The 23,055-nt window shown below is 51.2% G+C and overlaps 1 protein-coding gene across 18 annotated transcripts in view; it reads right to left on the bottom strand.

Moving 5' to 3' along the window:
- The window catches only part of PTPRF (protein tyrosine phosphatase, receptor type F), a 241,396-nt gene that overhangs the window by 50,918 nt on the left and 167,423 nt on the right, over nt 1–23,055 (bottom strand). For 9 of the 18 annotated variants that reach the window (XM_027900375.1, XM_027900379.1, XM_027900376.1 and 6 more), the window contains 7 exons: nt 21,282–21,551; nt 17,945–18,526; nt 17,294–17,427; nt 16,114–16,258; nt 11,429–11,734; nt 8,368–8,561; nt 2,244–2,270 (listed from right to left, as the gene is read on the bottom strand). In XM_027900375.1, coding sequence (XP_027756176.1) covers nt 2,244–2,270; nt 8,368–8,561; nt 11,429–11,734; nt 16,114–16,258; nt 17,294–17,427; nt 17,945–18,526; nt 21,282–21,551 — 1,658 coding nt within the window. The remainder of the gene's footprint in view (nt 1–2,243; nt 2,271–8,367; nt 8,562–11,428; nt 11,735–16,113; nt 16,259–17,293; nt 17,428–17,944; nt 18,527–21,281; nt 21,552–23,055) is intronic. The other 9 variants (XM_027900386.1, XM_027900390.1, XM_027900391.1 and 6 more) reach the window with 3 other exon arrangements.

The following is a 23,055-nucleotide window of genomic DNA, read 5'->3' as shown; positions in this document are numbered from 1 at the left end:
GGAGCGAGCAAAAGGAGGGCACTGGGGTCAGCGCCTCCAACAGCAACACACCGACACACTCGCTGGCTCACGCTCATGCATCGTGCTCCAACACACACACACGTCACGCAGAGCCAGCAAACAACTGCTGCCACTCCAACATTCACCTGCCTAATTTCAATCCCTGCCTCTAACGTTTGGCCTTTCCGGGGACCCACCACCAACTTGTAGTCAGCAGCTTGTGCTCTCCCACGGCTTCTGCCAAGAGGGAGATCCGATCCAGATACGGTCCTGTGTGAAGCCTGAAAGTTAAAGAGGACTATGGAGCTGTGAACCAGAGCAAAAGCCAGTTCAGCTGGCTGTGTGAATCTCTCGGGGGCTGATTCCGGGATTTTTTTTTAAAGTTGTCTCTTGCAGCAGAGCCGTGGGGGAGCACAGGGAGGCAGTGCAGGGGCGGGGGCCCCAGGCAGGGAGCACCTGCAGTGCTACAGCATCGTGTTCACCCCTCCTTGCCAGGCACGGTGTTGCAGGGATGGGATGGGTCAGTGCAAGGCACTGGCAAGACCCGGAGGGAAAAGCTGCATCGTGGGAGGTCTGTGAGGGGGCGGACTCGGTGGGGTGTTAGCATCCTTGCTAACTGGCTTCCCCTGGGCAGGAGGAGGGCATGGCTCTGCACTTCAATTTGAGATCAAAGAGGGGAGCAGCGCTCCTCCCTCCTGGCCTCCTGTGGAAATGTTGAGCTGTGCCAAGCCCGGCTGGCCAGACCTGCAAACGAGCAAGCAGAGCTAACTCAGCAGCTCTGGGAGCTCAGGGCAGGCACACCTGAGCTGCGTTCATCTGTGGGCACTGTCTGGGCCATCAGCACTAAAAAACCACTGGGTCAGGGAACAAGAGGGAACAACTGGGCTGGAGAAGGGGCTGGGGAAACTCTTGGAAAGGTGGCAGAGGCTCTGGGTTGGTTATTTGCCCCTTCAGGCAAGAAGAGGAGAGGTGGAGAGGGTTAAGCTCGAGCCACTGAGGACAGGCAGCGTGGGCACTCTTAGAAGCTGCTCCTGGGGTCTGATCTCTGCCCCGGGGATCCCTGCCGGCTTGAGGGGTACGAGGGGCACCTGTGGTTGCTCTCAGAGCACAGCCAGCCTCCCATCACTCACTCACTCACTCGCATGAACACCCACGCTATTAAACCTGCTGATTTCCAGTCAGTGCCGCTGGTTCAGATTACCTGCCCAGGCTTACTCATCAGAATCACCGTGTTACCGCTGCGGAACCAGCCAGCCCAGAGAAGTATCAACAAGCACCAACAAGAACCCCGCCAAAATCACCGTGTGAACCAGAGTCCAACCCCGACTCCGCCCCTGCAGCAGATCGTGTGTGTGCGGGTGAGTGGACGCACAGTCCGACCGGTGCCAATGGACCCGCGGGGGAAGCACTCTCACAAAAAAAACCTGCAGACTCTGATCATCCCAAGAGAATTCACTCCTCCCAAACCCATGCAAAGAGGAAATTCTCACGCCAAAAAAAAAAAAAAAAAAAAGCATGCCACCGGGAGCAAAGCAGGCAAGCTGCGAGGAGTGGGGGAGAGAGAGAGAGAGACAGGGGATGGATGAAAGAAGGTCTGATTGCACGGTGCAAACACAGTGCTGTCACGACAAAGCCACTCCAAGCCCAGGATCCTCCTTATAAAGCAGGAGGAGAAACGCACCGTGCTGGGGAAGCTCACAGTAGGGCACGTAATTGAATTGCTGACTCTAAAAAGGTCATTTTCTAGTTTGTTCCTCCAAATTTGTATTTCAAAATTATGTTGGGAAAATTGAATTTAAAACTCTTTAAATGTGATTGTTTTCTTATTACTACCCGTGTTTCAACCAAAGGTCATGGTTGAGGGTGCAGGTTATTTCTCATGACTACGATCAATGTGGTTTAAAGATTATATATATCTAATTCTACCATGTAACTTGGTGGGCCAACTACTGCAGGAAGCAGGATGTGCCTCCTGAGTCGATCACTTGAGCCTGCCTAAAACTGCACTGCAACAAGCTGGATATACAGATTACATGAAATGTCAATTGCTTTTCTGCATTTAGGAGCAATCTAAATGCCAATTTTCCCTGGATTTGCTGCTTGTGGAAGGTCTCACAATGTAACTCTCCAGCCTCATTAAGGGAGTGAAAGGAATGTTTTGACAGCACTGTGTCTACAAAATTCACAAATCGAATTACCAAACCCCTCTTTTCCAACCTGGAACACACACAAGTGGTACTTACATGGTCGACGGAGTCCTCAGCTCTCCACTGACGGGGGAGAAAGGAAGGAGGAGAGAAAAATGGAGACACAGAGTTTTAAGGGGCAACATGTAGGAAGGGGATGACGACGACAACAGCGGGAGTTAGCAGGACCGGGCTGGGGGAATTACAACACTTATACACAGAGGGTCACTTGGCACGGGCTGTGCCGAGGGGAGAAGTGGCATAGAGCGATTTTCGACATGCCGCTAGCCTGAGCAGTAGGTCTGAGATCATTCACACAAACAGGGGCAAAGAGCTTCCTCCTCACACGAGTGGACAGGTCATCACTTCCTAACCTTGCAGTACTTTCCCCTTCTGGCTTTGTTTGCATTTTTCTGCCTCTTCTACAAGCAAGAAGCAAGAAGGGATAGGTTGTACCAACAAGGCTCTGGGGCTGACTCCTGCCCCACAAGTCACTCACAACAGTTGTGCTGCCTGATCTCCAGTTTCTGTCCTAGTGATCCTCCAGCCACCATCTCTTGCTGAGAACCAAAGACCTGAACACGCAAAGCTCAGAGGGAACTCTCTGCAGGGAAGCACCAATGCAACATTTCCAGAGCTTCTCTTTCCTGAATCACTTGCAAGACAATGCTCTGGGGACTTGGGGAAACTGAGAAGTGCTGTCTGTCGTCAACAGTGAAGGGGGGGCTGAGATCTTACACAGAGCTCCTCTCCAACAGTGCTGTGTGGCTCGGAGCGAGGTTCATACTCGTGCATGTGCTGAGGAAACAGCTTCTCACTCCCAATGACACAACAGCAAACGCTCACTTGGCCCTGCAGGGAAAGCTTCTGCACGAACCATTTCCCACCAGAAGTTCACACAGATTCCTGGCCATGGCAGCTCAATTAGGGCTCTGAATTTTTCTGGCTGGATTTGGGGTTCTAAGGCAATCAAAGCTCAGGGTGGTGAGACATGGCAGAGCTCAGCTGCTGCCACGCATGCCCACAGCACATTCTCCGTGGCTGATGCACCAAAGGAAGGTTTGCAGAGATCACAGTAAACTCTCTCAGCCAAAGTGATGCCTTTTACATCTCAGGTTACTAAATCTGCCTGGAGGAAGCACCAGTCCATGGGTTCAAGCACAAGAGATGAAAGTGAAGATAGGTATTATTGCCCCTGACTCACAGTGTGAGTCCTGGCAAGCCTTGCTTCTGAGCCTGAGCTGCCAGCTGTGAAACAGTGCTCAGATACTGACTTCCTCAGGACCCTGGGAAGCCCAGCTAATACCGCCAGAGTGCTTGGGAACCTGCAAGTGCAACAGAAGTACTAAATGGTATCAATAGCCTTTTGAGCTCAGGCTATTTGAGTTGACTTTCACAGGCTGCAGCCTATCACACTGGCATAGTACTCTCCTCAGCAGTAAAATACACGACATACTTTCAAAATATTTGTTATTTTATTCTCTAAATTCAGAAACAAGAAGCTATTGGAGGAATGTTCCTCTAAAATTTTATTACAGTTCACTTACTCGATGCCGTGAGACCGCAATACAATTATTCCCCTAAAACACCTCAACATTAAATTTCAGCAAAGAAGTCAAGTTGTCCCTAAAGACTTCTGATAAAGCCGAGGCCCTTACTAAGCATTACGGTCTCTAAAGGCTCTCTTTCCACGCACCTCTTGGTGCTGCTTCCACTGTTGCACACTTATTTCAACCCAAGCCACCGCTGTTGATGTCCCACCTGTGCCAGCCAGCCCACACCACGGTCAACAGCCACGCACTCTGCTCTGCTCATCTAAAACCTGGAAGAAGTCCTGCCAGAAGAAGGATATGAGGCCCGGTAGCTCTTTCTCCAGAAGTAACTTCTCCTAGAAAAGCACGTCCCTGGTGGACGGGGCCATATGGATGGCAGTAACACCCCAGCTCACCTCCACATTCCTACAGGAGCAGAAGGTGACACCGCACTGGAATGAACAGCAGAGCAGGGTTGGGCTCAGGAGGCTACTCAGCAGCCTCTCGCACCATAGCAGGGAGTTTATCACCCTCTAGGAATTTAGACGAAGTGTTTAATGTTCAAACTCTGCCTGCTCTAATGTTTCAGTGGACTTTAATCTTGCATTAGATCAGAGTGCCAAGAAATGCCTTGAGATCTGTGCTGGAGGAGCAACAGCGGAAAGCCAGGCCTGCATAAATACCTCGGTAAAAAGTCAGTTTCATTATTAAAATAATATAATCTACAGATCAAAACATTTCCTTCCTTCAACTAGCTCAATTGCTTCTTAACTGTTTAAGGTTGGTCAGTAAGACAAATTGATCTGAAAAGCCCAGGAGCAGTCATAAAGAGAACTCAGAGAGGGCTGTGTGCACGAGGCAGGATGGCTGGGGGAAGTGCTAAAGCTAACAGTGTGTATTTATGGCAGCTGCAATGCCTTAATGTTTCATTTTACACTTCAACACAGCGCAGTCATGTCTCACCAGGGAAGGGCTGTTTTCCCCGACCAAGGTTCTTGCAAAACACAGATTCAAGCCCTCCTCAACAGCCCCAGCTATGGGAAGTGCATATTGGCTTTCCTGCAGATCTTTCTCTCTGCTCCAGTGACTGTGGCACAACGGTGAAACTTGGGGTGTAAACTCAGGCGCTCGGTCTGTGGGAGGCAGAGGGGTCTGAGTGCTCCAGAACTTCCCCTTGGTCCACGACTGAAAAGCCTCTTGGATGATGCCTTTCAGGTTTGTTCCACTTAGGAAGCAGAGTACATCTCCCCTCCATGCCAGACTCTCACCTAGACAAGCACACACGCATGAGAAGTTGTTCCAAATATGTTCAGATAAAGATCCTTGACTATCTCCCAGCAGAAGAGGGAGGCTGTAAATTCCTCTGTGTTGTGCCTGGGGTGGGCACTGCCCAGGGAGAACAGAAGCCTCTTCTTCCCTTTCCTCCTTTGATCTCAATCCAACAGCTTCAAGTGATTGCCATTTCTTCTTCCTGCTCTTCTGGAGTGAGCTGGTGGGACGTGCCCTCAGCCTGAATGCTGGATGGAGACCACACCATCTTCCCGTGAGCCTGCAGCCCTTCTCGTGGGCAGCACACACCCCTCCCCTGCCACGACTCTCTCTGAAGAGCAGGAGGAGAAGGTGGCAGGAATCCTTCCTGGCTGTAGGGCAGCAAGGCTGATGTGTACTGTGTCCCCAGGGCAATGCAGACATTAGACTCCCTGGCAAATATGCTGCACAGTCAAAGGCAGGAGCAGCTGTCGAGGCCACATGGGGAGCATGGGGATAAAGTCCCCCTTCAAGATGTTCCAGTCTGATGGGATGACAAGCAGGCTGGGAGCAGGACATAGGTGACCAACAGCGAGGTTCACACAAGGTCTAGCTGACAGTCTAAAGAGAAAACAGGCCATGCTTCCATGGGAGTCCCAACAGGAAGGCCTGTCTTCCCAGGCTGATGCCTTCCCTGCTGCCTCCTCTGTGCCCTGTGCACCATACTCGGCATTGCCACCCGGTGCTGACCCAGCTCTGCAGTCCTACATGCCCTGGGTGCTCCTCCACAGGGCATGGCCACATTTGCTTGTCCATCAGGCTGTCAGCAGGAGGTGAAAGTTAAAGTGGAAGGCACACAGAATCCTGACAGAGGTAATCGGTCACAGGTGCAGCCACAGAGGAGAGGGAGAGGCCTCAGCTCCATCACAGGACCTTCCTAACAACTGATTACTTTCCCTAGGCAGGAGGCTGTAAAATAAAATGTGATCTCTCTGGCACCAGGGCCCCCCCCCTTCTCTGCTGATGTTTTAGTCCTTTCCGCTCAAATGGTTTTGAAAGCTCAGAATCCATATTATCTGCATAGCTAACATCTCCATTCCCTTTCCTTTTTCTTTTCATCTTCGTTTACTCTCTCTATATTTCTCATCTTCAATAAGGAAAAATCATGAGTCAGCTTTAATATCAGTGCCTTCACACTGTCTGCAGGAAGCAGATTATGTGGTACATACCTACTCAAAATCAGCAGACAGCCTGGCTAGGCAGGAGGAGGGGCTCTGCCTACATGTCCAGAGAATTTCTTCTCTGACCCCAAAATTTTCAGTTTAATTCTCTCCTTGTGCACTGGTATAAATGTTCATGAAGCTTTATGAGTACTGAACTGTGGCCATCTTCATCCTGTGACCTTCAGGGAGAGGTTTTTCCAGTGAATCTTTTTGCTTCCTTCCACAGAAAATAACTCTTCCAGGACCACTCGTTAAAGTTTCATCTGGCTGTTTGCAAAGACACGCACTGCTGTACTGAAAGATGGCAGCTCTTACAGGGTTCTTCAGCATCTGGAGCAGATGTATTTCATCACAAGCACAGGTCATGCCTGGCTTCTCACTCTTTTGGGAAATAAAGATCTCTTCTGCCAAGTCAGTGAAACCTCTTCCCTGCGGGTCATCATCAGTTTATCCCAAGAGTGACGCGACTCCTTCAGAGTAGCTGCTTCTCTGCAAATATCTCTTGGCCTTCGCTTTCATCCAGAAACAACAGTGGATGAGTTCAGCACCACACACAGGAGGAAAAAGTACCACAGAAATAAAAAACTTTCCCACATAAATTCACCAAATACAGAAGACTGGTAAGTGGTTTCCTGACAAGCCAGGAAACTTCCAGCAACTTGCCTCCTTGATGCTCACATCCAAGCTAATGCAAAATCCAGTACTCCTTCGAAAAGTTTCTGGCTCTGGCATCCTCATTCCTACACATTAGCATGGGATTTCTCTCTCTGAAATGTATGAGTAAGGAGTGAAAGTAGAACTGGCTGGGCAAGCATAAAATATTTGAAAACACCAACAAGAAAAACATTGCCAACTTCGCCCACCTACGCTTGGGACCAACCCATTAACTCCAAACTCCAGCTGAACAACACATCATCAACTGTTCAAACAACACAGAAGATTATATCCTCCTGGAATAAGTAAAGGGCAGTAAGCAGCTTTTCTAACTATAAATATAAAGGAACACCTGAAACATAAACAGAGATGTGCCCCAGACAACACTGCAAGGACCCTCAAAGCATTTTCACTCCTCAAAGTTTTCCCCTTCCACATTATTACTGAGTTTCATCCTTCAGAATATGAATGGGGAGTAGAGCTGCCTCTGTGCACTGCACTCCCCACTGACAAATGCATAAATGATTCACAGCTGCATTCAGGAGACAGATCAATTAATCGTTGCAGCTCTCCAGTATTTATATTGGGCATCATTCAGGCAAGCCAGCTCTGAATCGATTACTCGTTGCTTTCAACAGCAGCAGATCCTGTTCTTCATTTATACGATTATCTTTGTTGCGAGCAGCAGGGGTCATCCAGGATGAAGGACCCTTGCCTTAAAGAAGAGCTGTATTTCATCACACACGGGGCACCAAAAACTTCCCTGGACCTTGGGAGAGAGCGCACAGCCGTGCCTGGAGCACTGCGTGGGCACAGGGCTGCTGCTCACAGCCCGTGAGGGATCCAGGAGATCACATAAGTATGAACTTAAGATTGTGGTGTGGGGACTGCAGAGAGCAAAGTCATTTACAGGTGACGTGAGCCTGCACCTCTTTTTTTTTTTTTTTTTTCCCCTTCCTGGCCTTTCCCAGACTCAGCTGGCTTCACCTACAGCTTGGTTTCAAGAGGCAGCGCAACACCAAGTAATTGCCTCGCAAAAGCAGGAGGGAAAGGGAAGCTTTGCTGAGCCAGGAGTGCTGTCCTGCCTGGCATGTTGTGTCCACCCGCTGGTGTAGAGCCACCCCCAGGCCCCACAGGCAGGCAGCACCCAGGTGGACCCTGCTGAGACAGAAGTTTTGCTTTGAACATAATCAGCATCACGAAAGGAACAGATCCGAGGCTTACTTAAAAAACTCTGACCGTTTATAAACTGAGAGGGCAAAGTGCAGTTTGTTCCAGCTGGAGTCTGCACAGGACATGTCAGAGAAGGGGTAAGAGAGGAACATTGTCCAATACATCATTTCTACAGCAATTCTTTCCTGCTTGAACTCTTTTAGGGACAAACTGCTTGCCTTGCTCAGGCAGGCCGAGTCCCACGCTCCGGAGATGCAAGAGGAGGCCAAGAAATGCTTGGAGCCAGCCAGCCTGGCCCTCCGCTGAGAGGGAAAGTGCCATGCCCACCAGCCCGTGGTCCCCACACTGTACCTGTGCTTCTGACAGCATGACATCCTTGATCACCGGCTGCCCTCGGGGCTCGTTGTTTTCCAGCTTCACGTAGGTCACCTGGTAGCCGCGGATCTGCCCGTGCTGCTTGTTGGAGATGGGCAGCTTCCAGCTCACCCGGATGGCAGTCGAGTTCACAGACTCCACCTCCACCTTCCGTGGTGGGGCACTGGGCACTGTAACACACGCGGGGACAACAGTTAGCAGCTACCACAGGATCGCTCTCACTGCCTCTCACCCCTCTGCTACCTTCCCTCCCCCTCACTGCCAGGACGGCCCAGGACATCATACCGCAGTCCCGGCGTGACCATATCCCTGATCTTTCCCAGCATCCACACACTTTTGCTACTCTCAGTAGGAAAGAACGCGACTGTGACATGCAGGAGCACCCCCAATAAAAGTCACTGTGCCGGATCAGATCCAAGGTCCATCTACCCCTCTCATCTCCAGCAGCAAGGGAGGCAAAGAATACGAGACTGTAGCGGAATACAAACAATATGGTAACCCCCTGCAGCTCAGGGTGCCCTGGGGCACAGGTGGGGGTTTTGAAGCCTTCTTTGCATCCTGCCTGATGCAAAGACCTCCCCTCAGACCCCTCTGTGTACACCTGAACACAGTCCAACAGCCCCAGGTAGTGTGGCTGGGTGCTGAGCCTGCCTTGCAGGGAGCCCTGGTACCTGCCACCAGCCAGAGCACGCACGTGCTCTTCCCCTGTGACAGCGAGAGGTTAATGAGGGGGAAAAGCACCATCCTAAAACAATAACCCAGAGCTCAGTGACAGCAGTCACTGAACTCAGCCAGATAAAGGGGCCTGTGGGGATTGTGACAGCTCTGGGGACTGTATTTCATGCACGGCTAGCTGAATGCTTTTTGATAATAAAATGAAAAATTACACTGCCCAGAAAATATCAATTTTCTTGCAAGGTGAGGCCCGTTTAAAAATGTATTTATACCCTATTTACTATTTGGAGAAATTACCTCCTTATTACTTTTTGCTCTTGCATTGACTGTGACAAAAATGTCAATTCTAAAAAATTAGCTTCTCAGTTGCTCCTGGAAAGCTCCTTCTGGCTGGAGCAGCTGGGAGCAGAGGTGTGCACTCCCTGCAGAGGATACCACTGCCATGCAAGTGCCTGGCAAAGGACCTTGGCAAAGGACCCAAGCAAAGGACCTGGGCTCCATCCCAGCACTTCTATCGTAGGACCCTTTCCAGTCCCCACTGGCCTGGGAAAATCCAGGGTTTTGGAACCCCATATGCCCCAATTTTCAACACAGCAAGAAATCAGTATCAGATAATTATGGATGGATAGCTGACAAGCAGATGTAATGAGTATTACTATTTCAACCAGCTAAACGGGAAGAAACGGCTACCCAGCAGGTAAGCACAGTTTTTAAGCTGCGGGGCAATTCATTATTTTTCCCAGATGTCCTTCTTAATTGTAGATAATTAAATAAAACAGTGAAAGGAGGAATAGAGCATTTGAGCACCACAAGGCCAGCTGAAGGTACGGGAATGGAGGGGGCTGTGCTTGAACAGTTACCCCCTTCTGCCTGGAGCAGCCTATGCTGTAATACACAATTCACTTAGTGCAGTGACCTTGCACAAGCCTTAGGGCTCTCCTGCCCTGGCAAGACACCTGCCCACACACACAGCCGGGAGTCCAAGCGGAAAACAAGATCCTCCCCGAGAACCAGACAGAAGCTGCGTGTCAAGCTCTGCAGGCAAGCGAGGCCTCAACAGGACATGATACTGGGATGTTGCAGGGACACAAAAAGATGTGAATGTGAGCAGACCACGGTGTTTTGAGGAACTCTTATCCTGCCCCACTATGGGAAGTATGTGCTGCATCTGAGATCCAAACGGAGAAAGTTCAATTTGTTTTCAGATCACTGTTTTAGCATTTCTCATTCCTTCATCACGGGTATCTACTGAGCATCAGCCTGTCAGAGGGATATGAAATCACTCCTGACAGCTAAGCTGGAATGTCCAACCACGGTGCCCAAAAATTAACTGAGAGAGCCTGCTGCGACATTTCTGGGGTAACAGCTTCCCCTGGGCTACAACTCTGCTGAATGAGAACTGAAGCAAACAATAAAGGCAGCAGGACACACACAGATGTGTTTGCCAGCCCAGGAATGCAGTCAGTGAGCATTCCCAGACGCCACTTCCAGAGCCATGGAGACGTGGGGGACAGTGGCAGCCCATTTAGGGGAACTGTAACATGTCTGGTTTCAATTTCCTACACTGACTGGGCAATGCAGGGATCATGCTTTCTTTGCCTGGATGCCACATCTCTTTCTTCTCCCATTAAATCTGCAGCTTTCTCGGGTCAGCACGAAGCCATGGAAGCTCCTACTGTCACCCTGAGCTCTGGCACTTTCAAAGGAATTGGCTTAAATCACGATGACATAACTGACAGCCCTGCTAATACAAAGCAATTTCTCTTTAAAGCTGTCGTATCCAGTAAAGTGCTCTGTACGTGTGATATTCTGACTCGTGAGTGGAAGAGCAGCTTTATATAAGCTGTGGCTTGCCTGGAAGCCGGGGCAGGAAGCAGCTTTCCTGCAGTATCTACAAGTTTCAAAAGGGTTTCTTTTTCCCCCTCTTTAGTTTGCTGGATTTCAGGTCAACAAGTAAACTCTTAAGTGTGAGAGAAGCCTTTGGTTGGGAGAACTCGTGCTACCTTCAGTAAAAAAGGAATCCACCACACACTATAAAACCGCAAGGGCAAAGCAGAGCAATGCCTCCTTGTGCGGGCAGGAAGCAATGCTGACACTGTGGGACCCTGTGGGACCACGCTGGGACACCTGACACACAGCCTGGAGGCAGACCAAGGGCCAGCAGAGCCATATGCCCAACCCGCTCCGGGGCAACTGGGGAGACCCGCTCCCTGGAGCACTGCTCCTGACAGCCTCCAGCCCTGCTCCAAAGGCACTGCCAGGTCAATATCCCTGCTCCCTTTCCCCCTTTACCAGCACCTCTGCTAGGAGAGACCCGCTTAACCCATGGCAGAAGCCGACGGAGCCGTTCAGTAACACCTACCATCCTCATCAGTGCGCACGAGCACGGGGACGCTCTCCGGTCCTGGCCCCACATCCGTGTGAGCCCTTACCCACACCTTGTACTCGGTCCATTTCTCCAGGTCCTTGATCTCCCAGCTGGAGTGCTCCCGTCCAATGCCATCCACCACATGCTTGGTGTTGTCATCTCCTTCCACTGCCTGGTAGGCAATGGAGTACTGGGTGATGACCCCATTGCGGCTCTGGGCAGGCGGTGGCACCCAACTTACCCGGATGGTAGTGGAGCTGGTGCTTACACACTCGACTTCTTGGGGTGGGGCGGAGGGGGCTGGGGATAAATAAATGAAGCGGGGAGATGAAGGGAAAATGAAGTGGAAGGACAAACCAAAACACAAAGGGAACTTTTACCCAGCCAACGGAGCGCCGAACACACATATGGGACAGCTGCCTGCCTTCCTCACAGACCAATCCAAGATGGCACTGGGGGCAATTTGTATCTGAAGGCCAGATGAACAGCGTGGAGACAGAAATGCTGTTCTGCACCAGGGAACACCTCTTTCCAAAGCAGTTCTGGACGCTCACTTCACCAAACACAACACATGGCAGTAAGGGAAGGGGGGGTGTGTGTGGAGTGTGAGAGAGAGAGGCTGGTTAGGGAGAAGAAAGATGCCTTCAGTGAAGATCTGAAGCAGATGGAAACCAGAAGAGGTAGGAAGCTGCAGAAGGCAAGAGTGACAGAAGGGAAGATCACACACCAGATTGTAGGAAGGCTTGTGAAAACTCTCTCCTAGACAAGCGGACGAAACAAAAGAGGGTAAGGAAAGCTGGTGACTGAGGTTGGCTGGAGCTTGTCCTGGTGAGGTGTGAAATCATGACCATCAGCTGAAAGCAGCACCCTAAACCAAGTGGGAACGGGTGATAATGTGGTTGTGATGCTTTGGACACATGTCCCTGGGATTTGAGACTGACTGCCAAACTGGTTACCTGCCTCAGTAGCTTCCTAGCCCATAGAATTGTACAGCAGAAGGTAAGCAAGTCTTGTCCCCTCCGAGGCAAAAAAGTACCTGCAGTTTGCATTAACTTCTAAGCCCCAGCTAACTGGCCACAGGAGGAGGAATGGGATACAGGCAGTGGATGCCTCTCATTGGGATGAGAAGCAGTCTCTCCACACAGTGCACTGGGGAAGAGCAGTGAAACAAATCTGGAGGAGGGAAGAACGGGATTGGGAAAGGAGAGACAACCTGGACGAAGCAAAACATCTCTAGGACACTAGACCGGTCCATTCCCTTCTCCAGCCTTGCAGAGCTGCTGTCTGGTTGCAACAGGGCCCTTGCAGTGTGGGAGCCCTCACACAGCAGCAGCCTCCTCTCATTTGGCCTCACTGCCGAGTGAGTACAAGGTATCCTGCTTTGCCATGGCCCCAGAAATCTAGAAAATGACTGAAAAACACTGGTGCCCTTCCCCATGCTGCTGTCCTTCAAGCCATCAGTGCATCAGAGCCAGCCTGCCCAGGGCAAAGGGACAAGCCTGCATACATCACTCCAGATGGCAGCAAGGACTGCAGGTAATTGGAGGGCTCTACAATCTGTGCCTTGGCTTTGCTGTGCACAGGTTGGCAGTGGCAGAAGATGTGGTGGGAAAGCTGAGGACAGCAGGACCTCTCAATGCCACTGGTAACCTCTGCTTGCCGGGAACAAGGCCCACGTGCTTGCAGGAGCAGTTGCAGGCACGTAACTCTCCTGTGCCCAGAGAGCAGGGCCCATCCCTGATGCATGGGCTGGGATGCCTGGAGAGATGAAGGATGGAAGAGAGTAGGTAGTGACAGAGCTGGAAGAGATGATGCCTGAGCAATCAGGCCACTTCTACGGGAGCTACAGTGGAGGAGAGAGAAGTCAAAGCAATGCGTGGAAGCAAACAGTTGCCTGTGTGAGGGAGGCAGAGCAGGATCAGCCCTGCCATCTGGTACACTGAAAGGGAGCAGGGGCAGAAAGTGAATCCTCACACTCATTTGGTTAATCAGCAGAAAAGTGGCAGGGAAGAGAGTAGGAAGATACAGCAACAAAGCAACACCTACAATGAATTCAAGGAGGAAATAAGGTACACACACAGGGCCTGGTGGCATCCATCACACAAGGGGCTTGGCAAGCCTTTGCTTTGCCACTGTCTGCAGACAGGCCCTTCACAGCAGAGACTGGCTCTGACTGGGCCTCTACTGCTTCCCTTGGGATGGAGCAGTGAGCTCTTTCTCCAATGGCAGCTTTTGCTGGCAGCGTGGGCAAGTCAAACGTTGGCTGTTGACTGGGTAAAAGTCACACATATGATATGCAAAGCAAAAAACTCAGATCAACATTTAAAGAAAACAAAATAAAACTTGGTAACATGAACAGGATCAACTTAAAATGCACAAAGAGTCAAAGTATCCCTCCTGGGACCAGTAAAGAGCAGACTGGGTGGCCAGCATGCAACCACACATGCAGATGTACCCATACACACACACACTGTGCAAACCTCTGCTGTCTCCAGGCTGCTCACACCAGCATCCCCCGATGGCCCACAGCAGCCCTGGGCACCCACTCAGCCCACCTACTCCTCAGGCTAGGGAGAAGGCAGCCTCAAGACCCACCTTCGTGTTTCAAGGGAGAACAGTACGTTAATGCTGAGGCCTGATGGGCACAGAGCTGATGCTTCTGCCTTGCATCACTCCGCTTGCCCGAGGCACTGCAAACTCCGGGAAAACTCCCCCGTGCTCCTCAGGCCCTCAAAACAGCACTGCTTGTACTTTTTGCAGGGTGCCCAGCAACTAAGTGAGCAGCTTAGCGGGAAAGACAGCCCAGATGACAGCTGTCTTCTCAGGGGATGAGGCCTCAGCTGCGCTGCTGGAATGGAGCAAAGCGACACCACATCCCTCTGGCCTTCCCAGACAAGCATCCCTACACCTCGACAAGCAATACCAACACCCTTTTCCACCCCATTAATGACTCTTTAGTGATGATGGGCCTCCTACCTTACCCTTGACTGGTTTGTCAGGGCCAAGAATAGAGCCTGAAGACAGGACCTTGGGAAAGGAGGAGTCTGACCAAGGTACTCCTGTGGCTAAGAGCCAAATCTCTTCCAACCTATGCACATTTCTCTTATTACACAGATGCCAGAACCAGTCACCCATAGCTCCACTGGCCACTGAAGTGACAACCTTAAAACCAAACTGGTGTGAGATCCCCTGCGAGCAGACCAACACACGGAGTAGGTCATGAGAAGATGATGGGAAGTCTGCCTTGATGAGTCCATGTAGCAAACGTTTCTCTTACTTGGACTGTTGTGAACCTCTGAAGGACTCATTTATGCGTGGAGCTGTCTCTGATTAAGTGTTTTCAAGGATAAGGGCATCCACTGATGGAATTAATTTACGTGGCAGGAGAGTTGCTGCAACCTCTGCCTATCAGTACAAACGCCATCTGAAACAGGTGTACGAATCCTCATATTCAGAGTCAGTTCTCAACGTTCAAATATTTATAACTGCATGATCCGAAACCTTCCTCTGTTTTCATACCTGCCTATCCGTGCAGCTCCAAGACACCATTAGCTCACTTAACGAGGTGGAGGAATGCCTGGGACCGGTATGCTAATGAAGCTGAGCTTTCCCTCAAAGAGAAGGTCATCCTGAGAGTGAGCAGAGCTGCTCTTCCCTGCCTGAGCTCCCTTTCTAATGGCCATCTCAGGCTCCCGGCTGCTGCTGCTGCAGGGAAGGCTTGGCTGCCCGTGCCAACTGCTCACCCCACAGAGCTACTAAATCCCAGACAGACGGTGCAAACGGAAACGTCTTTTTTTCCTCCCCCCTTCTAATGCTCTTTGCATAATGGCAAGCCCAAAAATCGTTAGTGAAAACGAGCTTATCGCAGGGCCCTTTGATAGCCCTAATCTGCTTATGCGCAGCACTTTGAGCTGCCAATCAGGGCAGTGCAAACTCCCGCTCTGTGATCACACGGGGCAGAGGGAGGATGAAAGTGATATTGCCTGGGTCACCTCATTATCGAGCCTCTCTATTAACTCAGCTGCAGCTTGTTTCTGGTTTCCCCCTAGCACTGCAGTCCCAGAAAGCTGCAGCCTCACTTGTTCACACAGCCCCAGCAAACAGCCACTTTTCCAAATTTACTCCTCCAGGCTGCCTGACAGCCACAGTCACATCTGGCCTCAGGGGATTTCTCACCTTGCAATCGGTTCTATGGACCAGGGGTGCACTCCTATGTAAGCAAGGCAGCTGGAATGGGGAGTGAAGGGGTGAAAATCCAGTGGTTTGGAGACAGTCACATTTAGAGCCAAACACCCATATGCTGCCTGTCCAGACAGCTTGTCTGCATGGGAGTAAATTCATAGAGATGCACAAACCCACTCAAATCAATCTCTCCAAAGCAATTTCCCAGCCTGTTTCACTCCTCCATCAGTTTTTTATGAATCTACCCTTAGGGCAAGACAGCATGATCAAAGGGACACGAAGAAAGAACTTACCACTTGGGTGCACCCACTCTGCCAAAGAGCCCTGATCCAAAACCCCAGGTGGCTTTAAGCCCCATCACACCCTTTAGCAAACTGCACGCCAGCATCCCTGCAGACCCACAGGGGCAGAGACACCCAGATCCTCCATGCCGAGGCAATGGGAACTGGGACTGCTTTTGCTTTTGTCTTCAGCAGTGCTGGATGTCAGACACTTACTGGATTGGGCAGTTCTGGCTTCGATCGTGGGGGTGTAAACTCCCACGCCCAGCTCTGAGCGGGCACCCAGACGGAACTTATACAGCGTGTCTGGTTTGAGACCTTCCACGGCGTATGAGGAGGTTGGGTCAAACTCCACCTTTTGCTGGAGAAAGAAAAGGAAACACACAGATTATTTGGTGTGGTTGGAGAACACGGAAAAGCTGGTGCTCAGCTCCGGGTGCCAAGGGAAATAGGCAGCCCCGCCACCCATTCTGGCACCACAAAAAGCCACAGCCACGCTGCCAAGCCTGCTTGGCATCCTGCATGACTCCAGGACATGGAGCTTCCTGGGTGGCCACACCAGGACTCTGCTGAGAAGTAGAATTCTCCAACAGCCAGGCTACACTGCCTGCTGTCCAGACTGCACCTACTGGCCTGACAGCTTTGTGGGAATGCTGGGTCTGGCTGGTACAATTCAGGCAAGGGGCACGGGACACACCAGTGTGTTTCCTCCCAACAGTGTCTTGCCTGTGAAACAGAGTAAAGCCCTTCTCCTAGGCTTTCTAGACATCTCTAGCTGGGATCTCTAATGCACCTAAACAGTGCTGGTAAAGGATTTGTTTTGCTGACACTTCACCTGAAGGGCACTTACTTCTGGCAGCTCTCATGGCACTATAGTAACAAGAGGAGGAGAGGACTATGGGACACTGTGATGCTGTCATGGTACGATTCTTGCTGTGCTACCTTGAAGCCAGCACTACTTTTGATACATTTAGAACTGGACTTCCTTTAGGGACCTGCAGTAAATGTGGAAGGGCTCTCTCTAGACCACCTTCAATCTGCTCCTTACGTGTAACCAGTCCTGGGGCTGGAGACACATATTGGAAGCCATTTCAGACTTGCCTAGAAGTCCTACTCTTTACAGGCACCAGCAGTAAGCATGCCCCAGAGATGCTGTCATGGCTTTCTGGAGCCTTTCCAGTCCCAAACCAGTCACTAGCTACTTTGCTGGCATCTATAAGCACTGCTGAGGTCACTTACACAGAAACCAGCGATTGCTATGTTCCTACCACACACCACTGAGGCACAAGAAACATGAAGGAACAGTCCTGTTACCACCCCAGCCTCAAGCAGACGCCCTTCCCAAGCTGAGGAACTGTGATGTACAGCCCCAAGTGCTGCCAGGCAGGATCCTCACCTGAGTGCCATCCTCCCCTTCCCAGTACAGCAGCTCATATTTGGTGATGCGTTCCTGGGAGGCGGGCAGCCACGTCAGCAGGATGCGGGTATCAGACTCTGCTTCTGCCTGGAAGTCAGCTGGCTGGGCGGGAACTGGGGAACAAACACACATGGTTAGTGGCAGGAGAGGGGAGAGGAGTCACGTGGCTTGGCAGAGGCAGCGTTTCACCTTGTGAAGATCCTCCTTCATTTCTTCCAGAACCTCTCCTCTTCCCTCTCCCCTGTGCTGTGCTCTTGGAACAACCCAGGCCACAAGCACGCACCTCTGGGACCCAGGCGGGTGACTGTGGGAATCGTGCTCACCTCCAGCCCCTGACTGCACCCCAGATCCTCCCTTCCACACGTGCATTCAGACCCCAGAAGGGCCAAGCAGTTACACAGGTGCCGACATCCACACCCGGGACCTCGCGTCACATTTTTAGCCACTGCATCCCGGACACGACAGCGGGCTGTTACTCGTCCAGAGACTGATACCAACCTCCCAGGACGATCTGACAGCTTAAATCTGATGGCTGTGGGGTGGGGACGCCCCACAACACCCACTCTGGTTTTGAGTACCCCGTGCAGCCGCGATGCCCGGGGCGGGCACGGAGCCACCCTCCATACGTACCCCCTTGCTGCGTTTTGACCTGGATGATGTCCGAGGGGGGTCCGTCGCCCACCGAAGTGAAGGCCAGGACGCGGATGCTGTAGGTGGTGCCCGTGATGAGGCTGCCCACAGTGGTGAGGTGGCTGTCGTCCGTGTTGTGCTTCTGCCACATGCTCAGGGGCAGGTGCGGGTCGGTGGTGTAGTACACGCGGTACCCTCGGATCTGCCCGTTCGGCTCCTCCGGCTGCTCCCACTGGACCAGCATGGTGCTGGCACTCAGCATCCGTGCCTGGACTTTGAGGGGCGGGCTCGAAGGAGCTTGTTCTCCCGTCCGGGCCTCGACCAGTTCACTGGGGGGACCCCTGCCAATGTTATTGACTGCGATGACCCGGAATTCATACTCGGAGAAGGGGCTGAGCCCACCTATGCTATAGCGGGTCGTTGCCACGCCATCCACCTCCTGGAACTGACCCTCCAAGGATTTGGGCTTGTACTGGATGACATAATACGAAATGGGGTCGGAGTTGCCCGAATCCCAGGTGAGGGTCACGCTGGTAGCTGTCGTTTCAGTCACTAATGGCTCTGTTGGAGGTTTTGGCAGCGCTGCAATTGGAAGGCAGAGAGGTGTGATTTAAATAATTCAGTCAGCTCAAACCCTGCAATGTGCATGGGGATAAAAATGGAGCTGCCACCTCCCATTAACATTCTTCTTTAAAAGGCAGAAATCATTTCATACTCTAGAACATGCATTTTTATATTACCATATATTGCTTGAAGTGGTTCTTAATGGAAGGATAAACAGAGCAATCATGTTATTAGATGTGCTTGACGCACTTACCAGCAGCAGGCTAAATAAAGGTAATTCAACAGGGATGCAGGAATGTTTCTGTCATGGGGGTTCAGCTGGCAGTGGGAAGGTGCTTGCTGGGCTGGGCTGGCCCCAGAAGCCAGGTGTACAGCTGATTTACAAAGGAGCACAGTAGAGCAATCAGAGCACCAAAGGTAATCTAGAATTATGCTCCTGATTCTAGAGAGACGGTATCTTAGGCCGTAGGGAGTTCGTGGACAGTGCTGTTAGATGGGTTGATGGGGGAATGCTTTGTAAGTATTATAGTACATGCAGGAGAGATACAGCCAGAGAAATTACCAACTTTCATATCCACTATTTCACTGGATGGTGTGTCAAACTGCAACCAGACAATAAACTGTTATACAAGAACTCTGTGACACTGACATCTCTGAAGTGTTAATGAAAACACAACTGCTGCAAGCATTTCCAGATTTGCCGTTTTACCGAAAGAACAAAGAAGGAGAATGAGTGTACGTGAGAGAGATTTGCAGAGTACACAAATACTTTAAGACAACGACTGAATTAAAGTCTACAGTAAGTTTAAACCTCCTACAAAACCACTCTAAAGTCGTTAGTGACTTGTAATGCAGCTGTGCTTGACAAGGAACTAGGAAAAATGCTCAACCCAAATTAAGATCCTCAAGTACTTCATTCTTTGGCAAAAAATAATCAAGTTTCTAGTTTCCACGTGGTTCAGCTGAGGGAGGCAGGCTCTCTGCTTCGAGGGCCAGAGAGGATGCCTTTTCCAATCCTACTGCCACATGAATACTGAGGAAATCAGCAAGGGCTGAACTGGCATGAGAGGGAAGGGCACACAACCCACAGCCAGACACACCACACCACCACCCGTGGAGGACTCAGGAGGGCAAACCCATCCTGCACAATATTATGGCCTGAAGCAACACATTTCCTACAGCATCCAAGAAACCTCCAGCCTCCCTAAGGCCTTAAAGGACAGATGACACTACTCCACCCTTTCCTCTGGAGAGCCACAAGCTTGACTCTTGCCAGTTTTGGGGTGTGCAGCCTCCAGGTGAGCAAGGGGCAGGTCTGGTACTGTCAACATGCTCAGTGCAATCAGTTCTGTGTCATCTTGCTTCTCCCACCTGCCCTGCAAGCGTTCTGCGTGCCAGCAAGTACAGGAGAACAACACGGGGTGAAGGAGTTTGGGACAGGGGCAGGAAGATACCCAGAGTGAGGGTGCCAGAAAGACAGACAGGGAAACAAGGTGAAGGGCTAAAGGAGCTGAGCAGACTCCTCCCTGCCCTGGGGCATCAGTGGGCATCACATCAGCCCATGAGGCAGAGTCATCCCAGGTGCAAAGAGGTAAATGCTGGGAACCATCAGTGCAATGGTGCAGTTCCCACTTCTTCCCTTCACATCAAACCAGCTCTCCATCATACCCCTTCCTTCTGTACTCTCCTGGGTATCTGGTACAGCCAAGGCAAACCCTGTGCTCTGTACAAAAACAGAGGCTGGAAAAGGTACTGGCTAGCAGGTGCTGTGAGTAAAGGGAGCAGTGTGCAGCTAAGGTTAAAAGCATCCTCTGACTAGCAAGGAGAATTTGCTGTTATCTCCAGGTCAAAGAGGGCTAACACTCGATTCTGTGATTCGTTTCAGCAGGAGCTCTGTGTTAAAGCTGGCCATAGTGCAGGAGGGGGTCTGCAAGAACAGACAGACCCAAAGGATGAAGTATCTGTGGAAATCTGAGCTACAAATCAACTGCAAGGAGAGGAAGAGAGGGATAAATGTGGACCTGCTAGGCCTCCAGATGGGAAATGCAGGACACCTTCAGCCTCCTGTTAGGGAGCTGAGTGGGCTGCTCTACGGTCAGTAATCAGCAACAACATCCTCTGTGGGGCAAAGTTACCAGTGAAACGTTAGCAGGACGCATGCCTTAAGGACAGTACCACACAAAAGAGAAAGGGAAAGAGCCAGAGCAGTAAGGAGAAAAGGTGACAGATGAATATGCAACAATTTTCAAATGAGCACATAGAGTCCTCCCTGCAGACGGGAGGAGGATGATGCTTATTCTGTTGAGGTCCACGGACACTTCACATTGCTGGGATTGACCTTGTCCTACCCTTAGTGCAAGAGGACATCTCTGTGCAAACAGCCCTCTGACTGACTGCAGACATCCAGACCCTGCCCCAGGACAGCCCACAGCCCACCGCTGTGCTGAGCTGATCCTGCTGATGCACGGGACAAGACAGGCACTGCTGGGATAAACACAGACTCATGGAGGTTCCCTTGTGGCTTAACAGGGACCCAGCCTGACACAAGCTTGTCTCCCACCATGCCACTTGCAGGGAGAGGGAAAATGACCTCTTCAGAGGAAGTCCCACACTGAGAGCAGCAAAAAAACAAAGTTGCGGGTGGAAGGCAGACAAGTTGCAAGGTGGAAAAGTCACGGAAGACTGCAGTCAGCTGGCTGCAGCCAAAACCACTTTGGCAAAGGGCTACCGTGTTGAAACCCAAGTAGGGGCACCAGAAGGAAAAATTCCTTACCTTTGACAGTGATCTGTGCTGTGGCTTCGATCATGCCAAGGGAGGAGATGGCCACGCAGGTGTAGTTGGCAGACTGCATGATGTTATTGAGCTCCAGGACGTTCCGACCGACGGGCATCTCGTCCTCTTTGGTCAGCTCCTCCACACCGGCCATCCACTTCACGTAGGGCATGGGGGCACCTACTGCCACGCACGTGAGGTTCACGCTCCCCCCAGGCATCACCTCATGGTTGCTCGGAGGGATAGAGAATCGAGGAGCAACACGCCGCACTGAAACAAGGAGGACACAGCTAGTAGGGTCACAGGACCAGCACAGAGCCCTCAGCTGCACTCTGGGGGTACATGAGAGAGGTTCAATGTTCTTGCCTGTCTATCCTCCCCAGGGCGGATAAAATGAAGTGCAGAAGCTGTTTGCTGCTTTGCCAAATCGCACACACTTTGCTCTCCTTCCTTTGCCACTGGCATCTTATTAGAAGAACTCATTAAGGGATGGCCCAATCCATCCCCTCCAAACATGGCCTTTTTGAAATCATATTACTAACATGAAACATTCCTCCATTTAAATTACGTCCCTCTAATTAGAGAGCATACAAAATGCCAGTCACATACACTCTCTCTGTGCAGAGCCCACTGAAGCTCTGCAAAACAGAAATACCTGTTCGATTTATTAGCTCTAGAGTAAAGCAGCCCATCCCCTAAACCTCACAGGGTTTGGGCAGGGGCAGCAGAAAGGGTTTCTTTTGTGAATTAGCGCACGTGCGCTGCTAAATAAAATATAATTCCTTTCAAAATGTAACTCAGGTTCTACCTCGGCTCAGAAAAAATAGTCACCAGAGCTGCGTGACATTGTCAGGGCCTGAAGAGATCACCTTGCTGGGCAGGAGAGAACTAATCCTGACAGATGTGAGATCATATACATTTTGACAGAAGAGAGCTGGGCTGGCAGAACCCTTCCCACCTTTGTGGCAGCTCTTCGGGAGATGTATTCCTCCTTATTGCATTGCACAGCTTCTCTTCATATCAATCCCTTGCTGGGTATTTCATTCAAGACTTATTTGTAAGCAACTCTCAGCTACAATAAACCTCTAAAGCTGCCTGCCATATGCATTCCCGTCAGGAAAATGACACTGAGAAATGAGGCCCCTTCTTCAGGGTTAGTGTTATGGGCCTATTTAAGCAAGGGTGGAGAAGCAACTGCGCTCGGTAAATCTTTGCCTCCTCTGGGCGAGCTCATTTTTAGTCTGTAGTTAAAAAAGGAAACTGCTTGAACGTGTCTCGCCCAGCAGCCCTGCTCTCCCCCAGCCTCCTCCACCAGAAGGGCAGCCCGGGAGCAGGGCTGGGTTCACGACTGACCGGCTCCCGAGGAGCCTCTCCTTGCCAATTACGGCTCTTCCATCAGTGCGTGGGGCCGGCGGAGCAGGGAACAGCCACAGCACCGGGGGCAGGTGGAAATGGGGCAGCAGCCTGAGCAGTGCCAGCTCACAACACGCCACAGGCACAGCCATGTCCCCCCCTGGGTGATGGGGGTCTGGGGAGTCGCGGCTCTGCCAGCCACGGCATCTCCGCTGACAGCGAAGCTGCTGACACCCCCTCCACCCCGAGCTGCAGAGGTGTCAGCTCCGCTTGCCAAGCTGGCTCTCCCCAAATCAAATCTCACTAGTGCTCTCTTTGATGATTCATCCCCCCAAACCATCAGGCTTGCAGAAATAGACTGAACACAGAAGCCCCCACACTGGCATGTACAACAGAGCTAAGACTTTGTGATAAATTAGAC

This window comes from Empidonax traillii, unplaced genomic scaffold (assembly GCF_003031625.1).
Source record: "Empidonax traillii isolate 1590-97213 ecotype Southwest subspecies unplaced genomic scaffold, ASM303162v1 scaffold720:size321207, whole genome shotgun sequence".
Classification (NCBI taxonomy): domain Eukaryota; kingdom Metazoa; phylum Chordata; class Aves; order Passeriformes; family Tyrannidae; genus Empidonax; species Empidonax traillii.
Note: the sequence above shows the minus strand (reverse complement) of the source record. Positions and strands in the feature narration are given on the sequence as shown.